The 19,336-nt window shown below is 47.2% G+C and overlaps 1 protein-coding gene across 1 annotated transcript; it reads right to left on the reverse strand.

Annotated features, from left to right (window-relative positions):
- Nucleotides 1-520: 520 nt before the first annotated feature.
- On the reverse strand, nt 521-4,918 carry LOC123396337 (transcription factor BHLH089-like). Its single transcript, XM_045091321.1, has 7 exons — nt 4,300-4,918; nt 3,958-4,191; nt 3,788-3,846; nt 3,610-3,699; nt 2,729-2,861; nt 2,180-2,298; nt 521-1,056 (listed from the first exon to the last, which is right to left on the reverse strand). The coding sequence occupies exons 1-4, from the start codon at nt 4,651-4,653 to the stop codon at nt 3,678-3,680; spliced, it is 669 nt and encodes a 222-aa protein (XP_044947256.1). The 5' UTR covers nt 4,654-4,918; the 3' UTR covers nt 521-1,056; nt 2,180-2,298; nt 2,729-2,861; nt 3,610-3,677.
- Nucleotides 4,919-19,336: the final 14,418 nt, after the last annotated feature.

Raw genomic sequence — 19,336 nt, forward strand, 5'->3', positions numbered from 1 at the left:
TTAGCATACGGAACCTCTACAGTAAAGAAATCATCGAAAGAGCTTTCATAAAGAAAAAAGCATAATTACTGATCCCCCTTAGGCCACTACTACTTTATGTGTTGGACAACAAATCGTACGTGACAACTGACAAGACAGTAAGATGTGTTCCATTTTATCAATGTTTACAGGCGACATGGTGTATGATGACATCAAGAATAGTCATACTCATGTCAAAAAAATCATACTGAGAACAATCGATTTACCTCGGTGATAAATCATACTGAGAACAATCGATTTGGCATCTTGCAATTTATGACCCAAATTTATAAGAAGTTTCATGCACATATTTCCCACTTTCCACCCTCATAGATACGACCGCATAGTGTATACCGTCTAGCTAACATTTTTACATCTCCAAACATAAAAATAAAATGGTTAAAAAAATATCTATCACTGAACATTGGGAGCAAAAACAAAAGTTGGCTTACTTGAAGAGAATTGTATGCTAAAAAATATAAAAAGAAGTAAAACAGTCATAGGCAGGAATAGTATAACAATAATATATCATGGTTAGTAGGAACCAATGGAATGTCGTACAGAACATCGGTGTGGTAGTATTAATTTGTACAATCCACCTCTATCAAAAGATTACTCCAGGAAATCAGCTCAGTACACGACTGATAGGAGAAAACACGGACCTGTGCAAATGGTCGCATAGAATCATGTGGATGTACAAACGTGACTCCTGGGCGTGAAGGCATAGCATATTGCCGGGAAGCATGCATGAAAACAGACGACCTGACAGGAGCACCAGCTTGACCAGGACTGTAGGGTGGCATAACACCATCTGGAGGCCTGTAGCCAACTGCATTAGGTGATTGAGCCGGCGACCAGGGCCCAGGCATGTCCTGAGCCATTGGATGAGGCTGCTGCTGTTCAACAGGAACAGGAAGCATTTGTGGCGACCGAAGCTGGGGGAACTCAGTGTTGTAGGTAACAGCAGGAGCATACAAAGGTTGAATGGTGTACGCGCCTCCATTACAACCAAATCCAGGATCAAATCTTTGCATATACCTGAAATGGCCATTCAACAGTGAGGAAACTTGTCATAAAAATTCAGTCAAAAAAGGATATGTATGTCCTTGTAATGAAAATGAGAATATGATTAAAGATGCGACGGCGACATGAGGAGCGGCAGCTCTTCAGCTAGAAGAGGAGTGGCTGCGGTGCGAGGAGAATTACGAAGCGAAGGCACCCTCGTGAAGTAGAAGAAGGACATGCATCGGGGCAGCCCATAAATAGCAGATATGTGGACGTTAGGGACACATGAATGTTTTAGATGGATTCCTAGATGGCTTGGTAAAGCTGGTTCCACACTAGCCAGAAATCCCCATATACATGACATGCGAACATCATCTTCCTGGACACCATACCCCCCCTACAGCCACGACATGGAGGCTCGCTGCTGTGGTGACTGTGAAACTTCACGCTCCTGCTGCAACAATCTGAACCGTAACTCCAGCTTCACTTCTCCCTCACTCTGTTGTCTGTAATTCTAGCCCTCATATGCAATGTATTGGGCTCAGGTGTCCAATGCCAGGTTCCAGGTGCCCGCCTAGGCCCATCGCCCGCCTAGCGCACTGTCCCTTTTTGAACCTTGGAAACCATTGCAGTAAATATGCATAAAAATCCCGACAGGGAGGCAATGGAAAACTTTGTGAGGACTTTTCAGTTTCTTAGGACAAAAGTAAACTGAACTCTGCCTATTTGATCTGAATTTTGCCGCTACCAATCAAACCAAATGAGATGGCAAAAAAACAACTAGATCTAGTTCCCTGCCCCCAACATCCACACCATCCATCAACTAAAAGTTGCATCATCTTTAATTACGAGTAGATAAAATAGCCATTTATGAGCATAAGTTATCTTCTGTCCATATTGTGCAATGTTATTGTAGCCTTGGTTAGCATATTTTAGATTTTCTCATACGAATAGAACCAAACTCCACCCTTCTGTTAGTTTTTTGGTTGCATGGAAGGCACACACTTTTATTACAACTGCATTTTGACTAAGCACTTATGATCATACTAGACGAATCTTGCCAGCTTAATTTTTTAGAAAAGCACTAAACTTCAAATGGTGAATGTGTTGCAAACATCCAACATGCTGGGAAACTGCTAAAATACTGTGAGCTGACCTGAAACTCTTTGATGAGATCCATACTTAACATATCCATCATACCAATATGACCTTTTCGCCCACCTAATATCATGTAGCGACCATTTGAGGTGTATTTTAGAGTATAAGGACCAAGTTCTGCATAAAAAAAGCTAGTTAGCTCCCTTACGATTTTCATAAATTATAAGGGAAGTTGATACTCAGCATTTATCAATGGGGCAATATAGATATAAGATATATATCTGTCAGAACATACAAGCACAGAAAAACACTCGCGTATCATCATTCAAATAAGTAAAACTGTTTAATGACAAAATTCTGATAGTGTCAAAAACTCTATGTACACAATAAGAAGAGTATAAGTCTTACAAAGACAAACCAAATAAGTATCAGGAAATAAAATACTTGAATTTGGAAATGCTAATCAGCTAACTGTAGCACACAAGAACATAAGTATCATCAATGGTGTTTCACATCAACATCTGTATTGTATGTAGTTCTTATTGGTACTGGATCATGTAACAATTGTCGCACAGCTTCAGAGAACACAAAACAATTACATATTTACCAGGTAAGATCATATCAAATGGTTTTCTTGAACTCATAATGTCAAAGCTACTACCAAGCTCTTGTTGTGTATATCTATATGTCTTTTCCAAACCTTCAGGCTCCAAGTAGCCCCCCTCAATAGGTAAAAACCACTGCAAATTGAGTTAGCAACAAATCAGTAAAATTGAAAGTCTCCCATGTTTGCAAAACTCAAATTCGAAATATGTTGAGTACGAAGATCAGGAAGCATAAGGTAAAAAAAGATACAACAGGAAATTTCAAAGGGTCCAGTGGTATATTGCTGCCAATAAGCACCATACGTTTATGCAATAGTCCATCAAAGAGGCACAAAAAGAATACTCCCTCCGTCCGGAAATACTTGTCATAAGAATGGATGTATCTAGATGTATTTTAGTTCTAGATGCATCCTTTTTTATTCATTTGTGCGACAAGTAATTCCGGATGGAGGGAGTAGATATGTCGATGGTTACTCATGAGGTAGTATGAAATAACCTAAAGGAACTCCAAAAAGAGTATCACCAATACAGTAATTTTACTTCCTACACAGTAGATACATAAGAAAAATACCAAGCAATCTTTCATTGACTGGCACCTCTTTGGGAAGAACACCAGATAAACCCATGTCACACTAAACATGTGGGGTAAATCCTATAAATATAAGTCCATTACTTCATCCAAACAGATCCACATTATGCCAGTGAACAGCTAAAGACCATTGGGAAACTAAAGATGAGCTATATGATAGAATACCATATTGTAGTAATTCAACAGTGCAGAATACCAGATGCCATCGTATCATGCTCACTGTTATTCAGCTATTTATATGTGTTTGCGGCAACAAATTCAGAGACATTCTACACCAAATCCACACTACCGCACCTTTTCAGCCTGCACAGCACCTTTGGCAGATATTTCGATTAGCTTCTCTTTTCCAGCGAGCTGCCCTTTCAATTTCTTATCACGCAGAGCCTACAACGAAATCACATTGAAACAAAAAAATGCCAATACACGCTTTTCAATCAGCAGAAATAGCAAAGCAACAAGCGCTGGACTCAACGAGTACACTTGTAGGTCCTGGAGCTTCTTCATCTTGAGGGTGATCTTTTCTCTTCTAACCTGTTGTATGAACCCACAATTGAGGACAGCATGTAAAAAATTGTACTGACAACTTTTCATTCACACAGCTAAAAGAGACGCTTGAGAGTAAAATTTCAGTAGAAGTATTACCCTCTCAGCAAGGCTGTGGCTGTCGGTGGCCTGGCCTCTCCTGGCCCAGACGTGGACGTAGTCCCTGGACGGCTCGTCCGCCGCCGGCTGCTTGGACTTGGAGCCCTTGCCCTTGGCCTGCTTCCGGCCCCTCTCCCCGCCGGTCGACCCGTCGCTGGCCGTGGCCGCCTCCTCCTCCACCGTCTCGTCCTCAATTTTGCATTTCTTTGAGTCCGGCCCCGTCGCCTCCCCCATCTGCAAACCAAATTCCGGCTTCACCTTCAGGTGGTACCTTAACCAACCAGCAAGCTAATGCAAGGCAGGATTTTCTGAACAACCGAAAGAAAAAAAGTCCATGGGAACGGAGCACACCTTGGCGAAGGTGGCCGCGGCCTCCTTGCCCTTGGCGGCACCCGCGGCGGGCGCCTTCTGCTTCTTGGCATTTGCGCCGTACGCCCACGCAGGGTCGGAGACAGAGGAGCCCTCCCGGGACGCGGCGGCGAGCACGCCGCCGCCCCCCTCCGCGGGCCCGAACTGGCCGCCGTTCCCGAAGCCGTGCATCCCGGCCGCCCGGTCCCCGAACATGGCGGCGAGCCCGGCGGCGCCCACGCCGCCAGCGCCGCAGAGCGTCTCGAAGAAGCCGGCGTTGAGGCCTGGCACGCCGAAGTCGAGCCCCGCGGTGCCCGCGAGCAGGCCGGAGACGTAGTCGCCGTCCATCTCCCTGGCCGGCCGACCGATGGAGGAGCAGAGGAGAAGATGAGGACGAGAGGAACTGGTCGACCTGCGCGACCGGATCGTCGGCCTGCTGCTGCTGCGCGTCCGGCTGGTGGTCGTCGGCGAGGTCGGGCGAGGAGGAGACCCTGCGCGCCGAGGAGTTGGCCGAGGAGGAGGAGGAGAGGAGCATAGAGACCCTGGCGGCGGTGGTGGTTCGGGCCGGGGGAGGAGAGGATGAGGACGAGAGAGGGCTTGCTAGGTTTGGGGTCGTGGGTGGCAGGGAGATTTTTTTTTTTGCAAAACTACTAATGTCGCACCACCAGCTGGTGCGCCATCAGGGTTACTAATGGCGCACCAGCTGGTGGTGCGACATTAGTAGTTTTGAAAAAAAAATTATAGTAGTGGCGCACCACCTATAGATGCGCCATTAGTAACCCTGGTTACTAATGGCGAACCAGCTGGTGGTGCGCCATTAGTAGTTTTGTAAAAAAAAATATAGTAGTGACGCACCTCCTACAGATGTGCCATTAGTAACCCTGTTACTAATGACCCATCAGCTGGTGGTGCGACATTAGTTGTTTTGCAAAAAAAAAAATAGTAGTGGTGCACCGTGTGTGTGGTGCGCCATTAGTGTCCATCACACTAATGGCACATCTGCACATGGTGCGCCACTGCTATATAGTAGTGGCGCACTACTTGTCTGGTGCGCCATTAGTGTCTATATCATCTATAGCCCTTTTCCTAGTAGTGTTGCGGCAGTCTCTGGCCCAGTGGCCTTTCTTGCGGCAGTAGCGGCACTGGTCCTTCTCCATGCCCTGGGCCGAGCCACGTGGAGACGAGGAAGGAGGCGAATTGCCACCTCTCTTCCCACGGTCGTCGTTCTTGATGCCAGAGCCGACCTCACGGGGATGGCGTTTCTGTGCCTCCCACTGTTCCCGCGTGAGAAGCAGCTCCCCGCCGGCGGGGCTGCTGCCTTGGTCGACGTCCATGCACTCCTCGATCCCGCGCAGATGGCCCATGACCTCCTCGACAGTCATCGAGGCAGGGTCGAGGAGGGTTTCCATCGAGAAGGCGATCTGTGCAAAGCGTGAAGGAACCACACGGAGGAATTTTATAACAACTTTTTCTTCATCGACGACGTCCCCCAGTGAACGCAGTGCAGCGGCGAGGTTAGAGATGCAAATGGCGAAGTCCTGGATCTTCTCCCGTCCTTGAACACCACGGTCTCGAACTCAGTTCGGAGACGCCGCAGTCGTCCGTCGCGCACGCGATCAGGTCCTTGGTACTGGACCCGGATCGCCTCCCATGCCGCCTTGGTTGACCCCTTCCCGATCAACATGCAATGCATGTCGGCCGGCGTCGATCGGCGTAGCGCCGCCAGGGTCTTCTTGTCGTCGACGCGATGGATGATGTCATCCTCGATCGCATCCCAGAGCGACGCAGCCTGAAGATTTACCTCCATGACCATCGCCGAGTGCGTGTACCCGCCGCGCGTCAGCATCAGGAACTGCAGGTTCGTGCCGGTGCCGCTGCTGGACTCGCGCACGATCTGTCGCACAATCACCTCGCCGCCACCACGTCGAACTCTGCCCCTACCACAGCTGAGCAAGCGCTGTCACTGCTGCGCGGGCGGAGAAGTTCGTGGCTGCTGCGGAGCTCCGCCCGCCGGTCCATGTGACATGGCCACAAGACCTTGTAGCTCTGATGCCAATTGTTTCCCCTAGCTCTAGCGATCGAGAGAGAAAGAGAGAGGATTCAGAGGAAGAACGCGCAATGTGGGACTCTGAAGATTTTGTGCTGCACTATACGTACTGCAGCTTTTCTGTTTTGCTCCTTTTATTCATCAGGATACACCCGATTGTACCCGAGCTACTCGCTCCAATACTGACCACGTCCATCCCATGGTGTGCAAAGAAACAAGCAACAGTATCCAGGTCCAGTACTGAAGCAGAATATAAAGCATTGGCAAACGCTACAACAGAAATTATCTGGGTTCAGTCCTTATTAAAGGAGCTAGGTATCAAACATACTCGAACCCCATGTTTATGGTGTGACAATCTAGGTGCTACATATTTATCTGCTAATCCAGTATTTCATGCTCGAACAAAGCACATTGAAATAGATTTCCACTTTGTCAGATAAAGAGTAGCCAATAAACAGCTAGACATTCGCTTCATCCATTCCAGAGATCAAGTTGCAGATGGCTTCACAAAGGCATTGCAAACGAAGAGTTTTGAAGAGTTCAAGCGTAATCTCAACCTCAGGCAGTTGTGATTAAGGGAGGGTGTTAAACAAGCTTATTGTATGCGTAACCGAGAGGGTATTGTAGATATAGAGATAGATCTCGGTAGTGGCCGCTTCGCATGAAACCTGACTCGTTCCCTCTCGAAACCTAGTTTCTTCCTCGAAGATGGCCCGGTTTGTAAGCACTTGCTACGGCAACAAAAGTCCATCCCCACCAAGGCCAGGAATTCTTCTTGCTACTTCTCTTGCTTGCGTCGGTTTTTCCCTTGAATAGGAAAGGGTGATGCAGCACAGGAGCAGTAAGTATTTCCCTCAATTTGAGAACCAAGGTATCAATCCAGTAGGAGAATCTCCTCAAGTCCAGAGTACCTGCGCAAACACAAAAGAGCTTGCACCCAACGCTATAAAGGGGTTGTCAATCCCTTCAAGATTGATTGCAAAGTGAGGTCTGAAGGCGGAAAGTGCAACGAAGAAAAAGTGTAACGCTGAAAATATGGTGTGGAATAGACCCGGGGGCCATTGTGTTCAGTAAAGGCTTCTCTCAAAATAGCAAATATCACGGTGGGTGAACAAATTACTGTCGAGCAATTGATAGAACCGCGCAAAGTCATGACGATATCTAAGGCAATGATCATACATATAGGCATCACGTCCGAGACAAGTAGACCGATACTTTCTGCATCTACTACTATTACTCCACACATCGACCGCTATCCAGCATTCATCTAGTGTATTGAGTTCATGACGAACAAAGTAACGCCTTAAGCAAGATGACATGATGTAGAGGGATAAACTCAAACCAATGATGAAAACCCCATCTTTTTACCCTTGATGGCAACAACACGATGCGTGTCTCGCTACCCCTTGTGTCGCTGGGTGAGGTCACCGCACGGTATGAACCCAAAACCAAGCACTTCTCCCATTGCAAGAATCATAGATCTATTTGGCCAAACAAAACCCACAACTCGAAGAGAATTACAAGGATATGAAATCATGCATAAGAGAGATCAGAAGAAACTCAAAAAAGATTCATAGATAATCCGATCATAAATCCACAATTCATCGGATCTCAACAAACACTCCGCAAAAGAAGAATACATCGGATAGATCTCCATGAAGATCATGGAGAACTTTGTATTGAAGATCCAAGAGAGAGAAGAAGCCATCTAGTTACTAGCTATGGACCCGTAGGTGTATGGTGAACTACTCACGCATCATCGGAGATGTCATGGTGTTGATGAAGAAGCCCTCCGTATCCGAATCCCCCCTCCGGCAGGGCACCAGAACGTGCCCCAGATGGGATCTTGCGGAGACAGAAGCTTGCGGCGGTGGAAAAGTACTTTCGATGATCTCCTGATTTTTTATGGGATTTCAGGGAATATATAGGCGCAAAACCTAGGGCAGAGGTGGCCCAGGGAGCCCACAAGCCAGGGGGCGCGGGCCCCCTGGCCGCCCCATGAGGGCTTGTGGGGTCCCTGCAGGCCCCCTGCCCTGATTCTCTAGCTTCCCGATCTTTTTCTGTTTCGGAAAAAATCTTTTTGGCAGTTTCATTCCGTTTGGACTCCGTTCAAAATCCTCCTCTGAAAGGGGTCAAAACATGGAAAAAACAGGAATTGGCAGTTGGCACTGAGTTTATAAGTTAGTCCCAAAAAATATATAAAAGGCATGCAAAACATCCAAAGTTTTACAAGATAATAGCATGAAACCATCAAAAATTATAGATACGTTGGAGATGTATCAGCAGTCTACATGAAAAATTTTGTGGAACATTCTCTGTTTGTTACCACAGCCTCTCATGTATATATAGTGACGAGTAGACATAGCCTCGGTAAGAAAGACCAGCAGGGAGTCGCCGCAGGATTTAAGCGGGCGATGACTGGACCCTGCGTGTGGCCGGTGGTGTGATGGCGGCCAGGATAGCTCCGCCGCCACCTTCCCCCCCCCCCCCCCCCCGCTTGCGACGGCCTCCCCGGTAGTTGGGGGGCCGTCTCTCCGCTTCTCTCACGCGGTGCGGTCCTAGGCGGACTGGGCTGATGAGAGCGACGATGAGGCCCTGACGGCTCGGTCCGACGGTGAGGGCAGGATAGAGCTTCCCGTCTCCCTGGCTCCGCAGTTCCCCGGGGATTTCCTCGTTGCGGTACGCCCAGCCCGTCGGTAGCCCAGGAATGCGCTGCGTCGGCGGTCTCTTCTCCCGTTGGTCCGCCCCTGCTCCGCATGTTTCCGGCCTGGCGCGCCGCCCGGGTTATCCCCCGCGGTGGCCGCAGGGCCTCGTGCCGGCATCGCCCAGCCAGGCGCTGGCCCACTGCTGCCCCTGGGGGATGTGCGGGCCGATGGCCTCCCAGTTGGGCCGCTGCGGGCCCACTCTAGGCCTTTTTCGGCTGCCGAGGCGGCGGGAGCGGCCCAACAAGCTTCGCGGGTCCTGGCCCGAGTCAACAAGCGCTGCGCCTTGGCCCACAAGGACTCGGGGGCGGGGGTGGGGCAAGGCCCGTTGCCCGGTCGGCCTTTCCAGGGCGGGCGAAGGGGAGCTAGGTTTTGCTAGCCCCATTCCCCCGTGCGCCGCCTCCTTCCCTCCCGTTCCCCTCACGCGCTCCCCAGTACACGCCCCCGCGCCCGCATCGCCTTGTGCCCTCCATTGTAGCTCGTTGCTATGGTGTGGTCCGTGCCCCCACGCAACTCCCGTCAGCCCCGGTGGTCTCCCATCGGCCAGCAGGACCTCGACCAGCGGGTCCTCGCCATTCGGTCCCCTCGCCCCGGCCGCCCGATGCCCATTCAGCCGGCCCCGCGGTTGCCTCATCCAGCGGCTCCAGACCGGCGCAAGAGACCTCCGTTCCTCCTCCGGCTCGCCATTACAAGGCAGTCCTCATGGCTCGCCTCGCTGGTGATGGTCAGCCCCGGCCTAAGAGGGCTTCCCCGGCTGACCAGCGACCTCGGCCCGCTCCATCTTCCCATCGTCCTGTCCTGGCCGAGGGTGCCGACGCCGGCCCGTCGCGCTCCGGGCGTGGTGGCTCAGACCGGACGGGATGTCGCCAGAGTACTATGCTAGCACCTCCCTGCGCCGCCCTCTGATACGTCTCCATCGTATCTACTTTTCCAAACTCTTTTGCCCTTGTTTTGGACTCTAATTTGCATGATTTGAATGGAACTAACCCGGACTGACGTTATTTTTGTGCGTAAATGAAAGTTCTCGGAACGTCCTGAAAATTTACGGAGAATATTTCTGGAAAATATGAAAAATACCTGCGCAAAGATCCACCGGAGGGGGTGAGCCAGTGGGCCACAAGCCCTGTGGCCGCGACCACCCCCAAGCCGCGGCGTGAGGGCTTGTGGGGCGCACGTGGCTCTGCCGCCCCCAAACTCAGCTCTATTTATTCCCTTTCGTCCCGGAAAAAATCAAGAGAGAAGATTTCATCACGTTTGCGATACGGAGGCGACGCCACATCCTGTTCTTCATCTGGAGGGCAGATCTGGAGTCCGTTTTGGGCTCTGGATCAAGGAGATCCTCGCCATCGTCATCATCAACCTTCTTCCCTCTCCAATTCCATGAAGCTCTTCATCGTTCGTGAGTATTCTATTCGTAGGCTCGCTGGGCGGTGATGAGTAGGATGCGATCTACCATGTAATCGAGTTAGTTTTGACGGGGATTGATCCCTAGTATCCACTATGTTCTGAGATTGATGTTGCTACTACTTTGCCATGCTTAATGCTTGTCACTAGGGCCCGAGTGCAATGATTTCCGATCTGAAATTATTATGTTGTCACCAATATATATGTGTTTTAGATTCGATCTTGCATGTTGTAGTTACCTACTATGTGTTATGATCCGGCAACCCCGGAGTGACAATAACCGGAACCACTCCCGGTGAAGACCATAGTTTCAGGAGTTCATGTGTTCACCTTAATATCCCGTAGTATCCATTTGGACCCCGCTGCCACGGGAGGGATGGACAATAGATGTCATGCAAGTTCTTTTCGCTAAGCACGTAGGTCTACACACAGAATGCATGCCTACATCACATCAACGAACGGGAGCTAGCCACATATCTCTCCTTGTTATAACTGTTGCATGATGAATGTCATCCAACAAATCACCGATCCATTGCCTACGAGTTTGTCCCACTGTTGCTGTTACTTGCTTTGTCCCACTTCTGATGTTACCTGCTTTGTCGTGCTGCTGCTGTTACTACTCTTGCTACTACGGTTACACGCTACTGCTGCTACTTGCTACTGCTGTCGCTACTACTCTTACTTGCTACTCCTGTTACTCGTTACTGCTGCTACTTGCTACTGCTATCACTACTGCTGTTCCTTGCCACTACCGTTACTCGTTACATTGCTGCTACCTGCTACAATACTTTTTTTGGCACCGTTGCCGGGAAAGAATATTTCCCGTCCACGGGCAACTTTCTAGCGCCATTGATACTTCAGTTAGGAATGGTCTGCCTTGTCAACAGATCTTTCCTAGCACCATGCTATCATACTACTTTGCTGCTTATATCTTGCTTGCAGATACTAATCTTTCAGGTGTGGTTGAGCCAACACCTCAACTGCTAATACTGGAGAGTATTCTTTCACTTCCCGTCGTGCGAACCAACAAATTTGGGTTGAATACTCTACCCTCGAAAACTGCCGCGATACCACGCGCTAGTGGGCTATTGCAAGACAATTTCTAATTGTTGAGCATCTGGAAGCAACTCTTTTCTGGCTCCGTTGCCGTGGAGGCATCAAGTCAGGAATAGTTGCACGTCAACAGCATTTTTCTGGCGCCGTTGCCGGGGAAGGATAGCTATATTCTCTGAGTCACTTGGGATTTATATCTGCTGGTCACTATGGAGAATCTGAAAGATCCAAGAACCAAAGTCTTGCCCTCAACTACGAGAGGAGGTAAGGAACTGCCATCTAGCTCTGCACTTGATTCACCTTCAGTTATGAGTAAGTTTGCGACACCACCTCCTGCTAGAAATCTTGATATGTCTCCTATGCTTGATGATGCTGAAGATGCTACTTCTGCTGCCCATGATGCTTATGATGCTACTATGCTTGATGATACTATGCCTCATACTGCTAGAGATGATATGCCTGATACTGCTATCCATGATGCTATGCTTGATACTGCTTTGCCTCATGATGCTAGAGATGCTATTTTGCCTGATGATGTTATGCTTGATACTGCTAGAGATACTACTTTGCCTGATATGCCACTAGGGGTGTTCGTTGATGCTCATATTGCTAGAGTTACTGCCAATACTCATGATGCTTTTGAAACTGCCGATACTATTGAGATAGAACCTGCTTTTGCTCCTACTAGATCTAGCTCTCCTAGATATGAATTGCCTGATATACCTGAGGGTTATGTTATGGAGGGAGAGATAGCTGAGGATTTTCTTGCGTGTAAGGATGCCCATGATGCCGAGAAATTACTTCTCAAGTGGAAGGAAAAATCTCTGAAAGCTAGGATGAAATACGACCCGAAGTTTGCCACTTCACCTATATTTATCACCGGTGAGGACTATGAATTCTCTGTCGACCCTAAGATAATCTCTCTAGTCGAATCAGATCCTTTCCACGGTTCTGAGTCTGAGACGGTCGTAGCCCATCTTACCAAACTGCACGATATAGCCACCCTTTTCACTAGTGAGGAGAAGATCCGCTACTACTATATCCTTAAGTTGTTTCCTTTCTCTCTAAAGGATGACGCTAAAGCCTGGTTCACTTCTCTTGCTCCTGGATGTGTGAGTAGTCCCCAGGATATGGTCTATTACTTCTGTGAGAAATATTTCCCTGCCCATAAGAAGCAAGCTGCCTTGCAGGAAATATACAACTTTGCTCAACACAAAGAAGAGAGTCTCCCACAAGCTTGGGGGAGGCTCATCCAGCTACAGAATGCTTTGCCTGATCACCCTCTTAAGAAGAACGAGATACTTGATATCTTCTATAATGGACTTACCGATGCTTCTAGAGACCACCTAGATAGTTGTGCCGGTTGTGTTTTTAGGGAATGAACTGTAGAACAAGTTGAGATCCTACTGAATAACATCTTGATCAACGATAATGCTTGGACTATTCCCGAACCACCTCCTAAGCCAACTCCGAAGAAAAGAGGTATTATATTCCTCAGTCCCGAAGATATGCAAGAAGCCAAGAAATCTATGCGAGAGAAAGGAATTAAATCTGAAGAAGTCAAAAATCTACCACCTATCGAAGAGATCCATGGTCTCGATAACCCGATACAGGTAGTAGAAATAAATTCTATGCGTAGGTTCAATGAGAGTGATATTCCTTTTGACAAACCTGCTAGCCTATGCTTTGATGAATTTGACAACTTTGTTGCCAAACAACAGAGTTTCAATGATTATGTTAGCAGACAATTGGAACAAAGTACTTGTATGCTTAGTCATTTAAGTGCTTGCGTAGACAGAAATGTCAATGATCTGAAGCTTCTGAGTAAACATGCCTCTATAATTACTACTCAGGTAGAACAAGTACTTAAAGCTCAGAATGACTTGCTCATTGAATTAAATGACAACTCTGTCAGAGTCATTACTAGAGGAGGCAAAATGACTCAGGAACCTTTGTATCCTGAAGGCCGTCCTAAGAGAATTGATCAAGATTCTCAAGGAATTAATGCTGATACACCCAATCATACTAAGAAGAAGAAGAAGGATGATATTTCTGCGTCTGATGCAGAAACACAATCTGGTGATGAACATGAACCTGGTGATAATATGGACAACGATGTTCATAATAATGCTCGACCTAGCAATGATAAGGATGTGGAGATTGAACCTACGGTTAATCCTGATAACCCATAACCTAAGAGATACGATAAGAATGACTTTACTACTAGGAAGCATGGTAAAGAAAGGGAGCCATGGGTTCAGAGACCTATGCCCTTTCCTCCTAAGCTATCCAAGAAAAAGGATGATGAGGATTTTGAGCTCTTTATTGAAATGATAAGACCCGTCTTTCTGCAGATGCGGTTAATGTTGGGGAACATCGCATGGGAAACAAAAAATTTCCTAAGCGCACGAAGACCTATCATGGTGATGTCCATCTACGAGGGGGATTTCAGATCTACGTACCCTTGTAGATCGCACAGCAGAAGCGTTAATAAACGCGGTTGATGTAGTGGAACGTCCTCACGTCCCTCGATCTGCACCGCGAACCGACCCACGGTCCGTCCCACGATCCGCTCCAATCTAGTGCCGAACGGACGGCACCTCCGCGTTCAACACACGTACAGCTTGAGGATGATCTCGGCCTTCTTGATCCAGCAAGAGAGACGGAGAGGTAGATGAGTTCTCCAGCAGCGTGACGGTGCTCCGGAGGTTGGTGGTGATCTAATCTCAGCATGGCTCCGCCCGAGCTCCGCAGAAACGCGATCTAGAGGAAAAACCGTGGAAGTATGTGGTCTTGCTGCCGTGGAAAAGTTGTCTCAAATCAGCCCTATAACCTCCGTATATATAGGTGGGAGGGGAGGGGCCTTGCCTTGGGGCTCAAGGAGCCACAAGGGGTTCGGCCGAAGGGGGACGAGGAGTCTTCCTCCAATCCTAGTCCAACTAGGATTGGAAGGTGGAGTCCTTCCCTTCCTTCCCACTTCCCCTTTTTTCTCTTTGATTTTGTTATCTCCTGCGCAGGGGACTCTTTGGGCTTTCCCACCAGCCCACAAAGGGCTGGTGCGGCACCCCTAAGGCCTATGGGCTTCCCCGGGGTGGGCTGCCCCCCCCCCCCCGGTGAACATCTGGAACCCATTCGTCATTCCCAGTACATTTCGGGTAATTCCGAAAACCTTCCGGTAATCAAATGAGGTCATCCTATATATTAATCTTCGTCTCCAGACCATTCTGGAAACCCTAGTGACATCTGTGATCTCATCCGGGACTTCGAACAACATTCGGTAACCAACCATATAACTCAAATACGCATAAAACAACGTCAAACCTTAAGTGTGCAGACCCTGCGGGTTCGAGAACTATGTAGACATGACCCGAGGGACTCCTCGGTCAATATCCAATAGCGGGACCTGGATGCCCATATTGGATCCTACATATTATACGAAGATCTTATCGTTTGAACCTCAGTGCCAAGGATTCATATAATCCCGTATGTCATTCCCTTTGTCCTTCTGTATGTTACTTGCCCGAGATTCGATCGTCAGTATCAGCATACCTATTTCGATCTCGTTTACCGGCAAGTCTCTTTACTCGTTCCGTAATACAAGATCCCGCAACTTACACTAAGTCACATTGCTTGAAAGGCTTGTGTGTGATGTTGTATTACCGAGTGGGCCCCGAGATACCTCTCCATCACACGGAGTGACAAATCCCAGTCTCGATCCATACTAACTCAATGAACACCTTCGGAGATACCTGTAGAGCATCTTTATAGTCACCCAGTTATGTTGCGACGTTTGATACACACAAAGCATTCCTCCGGTGTCAGTGAGTTATATGATCTCATGGTCATAGGAACAAATACTTGACACGCAGAAAACAGTAGCAACAAAATGACACGATCAACATGCTACGTCTATTAGTTTGGGTCTAGTCCATCGCATGATTCTCCCAATGATGTGATCCAGTTATCAAGCAACAACACCTTGTACATAGTCAGAAGACCCTGACTATCCTTGATCAACTGGCTAGCCAACTAGAGGCTTTCTAGGGACAATGTTTTGTCTATGTATCCACACATGCATCTAAGTCTTCATACAATACAATTATAGCATGGATAATAAACGATTATCTTGATACATGAATTATAATAATAACTTATTTCTCATTGCCTCTAGGGCATAATTCCAACAGTTAATTGATATGCTCAAAATGTCTCCATATGCCAAGTACATGAAAGATATCATGACTAATAAACAGAAGATACCAGATCTTGAGATCTCCACCATGCTTGCCAATTACACTTTCAAAGGTGGAACTCCTAAGAAACTTGGTGATCCCGAAGTGCCCACTATACCTTGCTCCATTAAAGGCAACTACGTTAGAACTGCGTTATGCGACCTTGGAGCCGGTGTTAGTGTTATGGCTCTCTCTCTTTATCGTAGACTTGAACTGGATAAGTTGACACCCACTGAAATGTCTGTGCAAATGGCCGACAAATCAACTGCTTTCCCTGTCGGCATTTGCGAGGATGTGCCTATTGTGGTTGCTAACACCACTATCTTAACAGACTTTGTTATCTTGGATATTCCTGAGGACGATGCCATGGCTGTCATCCTCGGAAGACCCTTTTTAAACACTGTAGGGGCTGTTACAGATTGCAACAAAGGCAATGTCACTTTCCATGTCAACGGTAATGAGCATACCGTGCACTTTCCGAAGAAACGGTATCAAGTACATTGCATCAATGCTATCGAAAAAACTTCATCGATTCTTGTTGGGAGCTTTGAATGCCCTATTCCTTTTGTCAAGATGAAGTATGATTTGCTTGTTGGGGAGATTCGTATCCCCATTGAGGTGACTTAGTGGCTATTCGAAAATTCTCTGTTTCCTTTTTGCGATTTGAAAAAGTTTTGTCATGAGGATTTGATCAACCCCATTGATGGATTTCTTTCGATGACCTTGAAATGGATGAATCAAAGAGTCACATACCTCTGTTTTAAGCTTTCACTTTCTGTTGCTTAGAAGAAAAATGATAGATTTAGTTTAGTTTTCCCTGTTTTCTGTTGTAGCATCCCGGAGAAAAGTACACCGAAAATAAAAGTTCTCCGATGGTCCTGAAAATCAAATATGATTTTTTCTGAAATATTTGAAAAATACTAGGACTGAGAGCTGGCCTGGGGGCCACACCAGTGGGCCACAAGCCCTGTCACCGCGGCCTCCCCCTGGCCGCGGCCACCAAGCTTGTGGGGCCCACAGGGCCCCCCTCCACTCATTCCAGCTCCCATCGTCTTCTTCTACCTCTAGAAAAATCATTTCGCAGCTCAAACCCGTGTTTTGGCTCATTTGGGTGTGATTTTCGATCTCCTTGCTCAAAGCACCATTCTCCGAACCGTTTTGGGGAAATTACTCCTTGGTAAGTGACTCCTCCATTGGTCCAATTAGTTTCTACTCTAGTGCTTTATCCTTCGCGTATTCTTGCTACCTTGGTGACCCTGTTCTTCATCTTGAAATGTTGATTTTAGCTGGTCCCAAGTAGTTTTAGCGCGTGATACGGTCTCTAGGCACTAGTAGGAGTAGTTGCTACGAGTTGGGTCAATCCTTACTCACTTTTCTTTCGAAGTCTCTAAAAATTTTAGAATTTTTCGGAGTTAGAAAAGGGAAAAGGTGAGGAGGTTCTTGAGAGGCTCTTCAAGCCGTAACCCCAAGGAGGATGAGAAGAACCACCCCAAGTATGTGGTTCCTCGAGTCACAGAAGTTCGAGCGTGCGAGTGGCCAAGTGATGAATTTTTGCGCGCCACTTGGCTTTATGAATACTTTTATTACTTGGTGGAGAACGCAGGTCTTACCGCGTTCGTTGAAGATAAGTGCCCACAATACCTCCTCCTCACCAATATTTTCGTTCAAAGCTTCAACTTTTATCCGAGGAAGAATCCTCCTATGGTTGAGTTCATGTTATATGATATCCCCCAGTGCATGACACTATAGGATTTTTGCAATGTATGCAAATTACCTTATGTTGGGGATATTCATGATCCTCGTCCACGGGACTTGGAGGATTTCATAGGTACTATTGCTATTAGAGAGGAGAGAGGAGTGTCTCGCGCTAAAATTGCTAGCATACATTTTCCTGTGCTTCGGTACTTCTCTTTATTTCTGGGAAAATGTTTGATTGGCCGTGGGGAGGCTGGATCACTTAGTTCTCCAGACCTTGCGGTTTTGCGCGAAGGCCTTTATAACAATAAGACTTATTGCCTAGGTGCTATAGTAGCTCAGCGGTTGAACACAAACCGTTCCAAAGGTGTCGTCTATGGAGGTATCTATGCTACTCGTCTTGCTAGACACTTGGAGATACCTATTAGACTTCGCGAGGAAGAAGAAATGCTTCTTCCTGAGAAATATCTGGATTATCACAACATGGTTCGCCATGATTTTCTGGATAGAGATGCTAGTAGACGGATGATCTATAACCTGGTATTTAGTCAGGGTACTCGAGAGACTATTACTTTGCCTGCTCCTTCTTTGTTCAACCTTTATGCAGGCAGGTACATTATTACGCCCTCGGACATCTACACGTATTGGGGCTTGGCCCAACCACAGGTGCCCGTGCCCGAGCCGTCAGTCAAGTACCAGACGCTAGTTTATCAGTGGGAGCCAGAGGAGCTCACACAGCAGGGGCATCCACAGTCCGCTCTGGAGTATCCCGGAGCTGGTTATTTCCCGCCTTGGGAGTAGACCAAGCTAGGCCAAAAGCCTAAGCTTGGGGGAGTACGTGTTTTGTGTCCTTTTGAGAAAACCCAAAAAGATTTTCCTTTCTTCTTTTGCTTGTTGAGAGCTTTCCCGTGTAAATAGTTTTCTTTTTCTTTGGGTCAAGGTAGAAGATATTGGTTACAATGTTTAGTGGCTCTTGCATGCATACCTTTTAGCTTTCAAAGACCCATATTACTTTGTCTTCTCCTTTGTGTTTGCCTGCAGATTCAGCTTAGTCCAATGCAAGAGCACTCTTATTATTGTTCACATCGTTCGATCGTGCAAGTGAAAGGCAATAATGATGATATATGATGAAGTGACTGAGACTGGAAAAGCTGGTATGAACACTATCTATTTTGTTTTTGTAAATATGACTGGCTTGTCGTCCCAGATTCAGCTTTGTTGTGAGAGAACCATGTTTGCAATGACAATTTAGAGATCATAGTTTCTGATGCCATGCTTATTTAGCTAGGAGCTTATAATGGTTTGTCTTGAATGCCAACATAGATTTTGAGATGACTATGATGTAGTATGATAGGATGGTATTATCCTTTGAATAATTCAAGTGGCTTGACTTGGCGCATCTTCATGCATGTAGTTGAAACAAAATCAACATAGCCTATATGATGTTCGTGTTTATGGTGATTTATATCCTGCTCATGCTTGCACTCAATGTTAGTCAAACTCATTGCATCTTGATGACTGTTGTCGCTCTCTAGTTGGTCGCTTCCCAGTCTTTTGCTAGCCTTCACTTGTACTAAGCGAAATACTGCTTGTGCATCCACTTCCATAAACCCAAAAGTTTTTCCAAGAGAGTCCACCATACCTACCTATCTGCGGTATCTACCTGCCGTTCCAAGTAAATTTGCATGTGCCATTCTCTAAACCTTCAAGAAATAATCTGTTTTGCATGCCCGAACCGCTCATGTGGTGACAGGGGGCTATTGGTATCTTCCATGTTAGGCGTGTTATCCTCGACATGTGTTTATTCACTGTCATTCACGAGAAAGTGGTCGGTAATTGGAATGCCCAGTTCCACGCTTAAATCGAAAACATAACTGTAAAACAAGACCCCCCCGGAT

The sequence above is a fragment of the Hordeum vulgare genome, chromosome 1H (genome assembly GCF_904849725.1).
Source record: "Hordeum vulgare subsp. vulgare chromosome 1H, MorexV3_pseudomolecules_assembly, whole genome shotgun sequence".
NCBI classification, from domain to species: Eukaryota; Viridiplantae; Streptophyta; class Magnoliopsida; order Poales; family Poaceae; genus Hordeum; species Hordeum vulgare.

Bases quoted from the DNA above. Each gene is read 5' to 3' on its own strand.
- LOC123396337 (XM_045091321.1), bottom strand. From the start codon at position 4,653: ATGGACGGCGACTACGTCTCCGGCCTGCTCGCGGGCACCGCGGGGCTC. The intron at 4,192-4,299 runs GTTCCCATGGAC...TTTGGTTTGCAG, and splicing joins CCTTCGCCAAGGTGTGCTCC to ATGGGGGAGGCGACGGGGCC. The intron at 3,700-3,787 runs GTTGAGTCCAGC...ATTTCGTTGTAG, and splicing joins CAGGACCTACAAGTGTACTC to GCTCTGCGTGATAAGAAATT.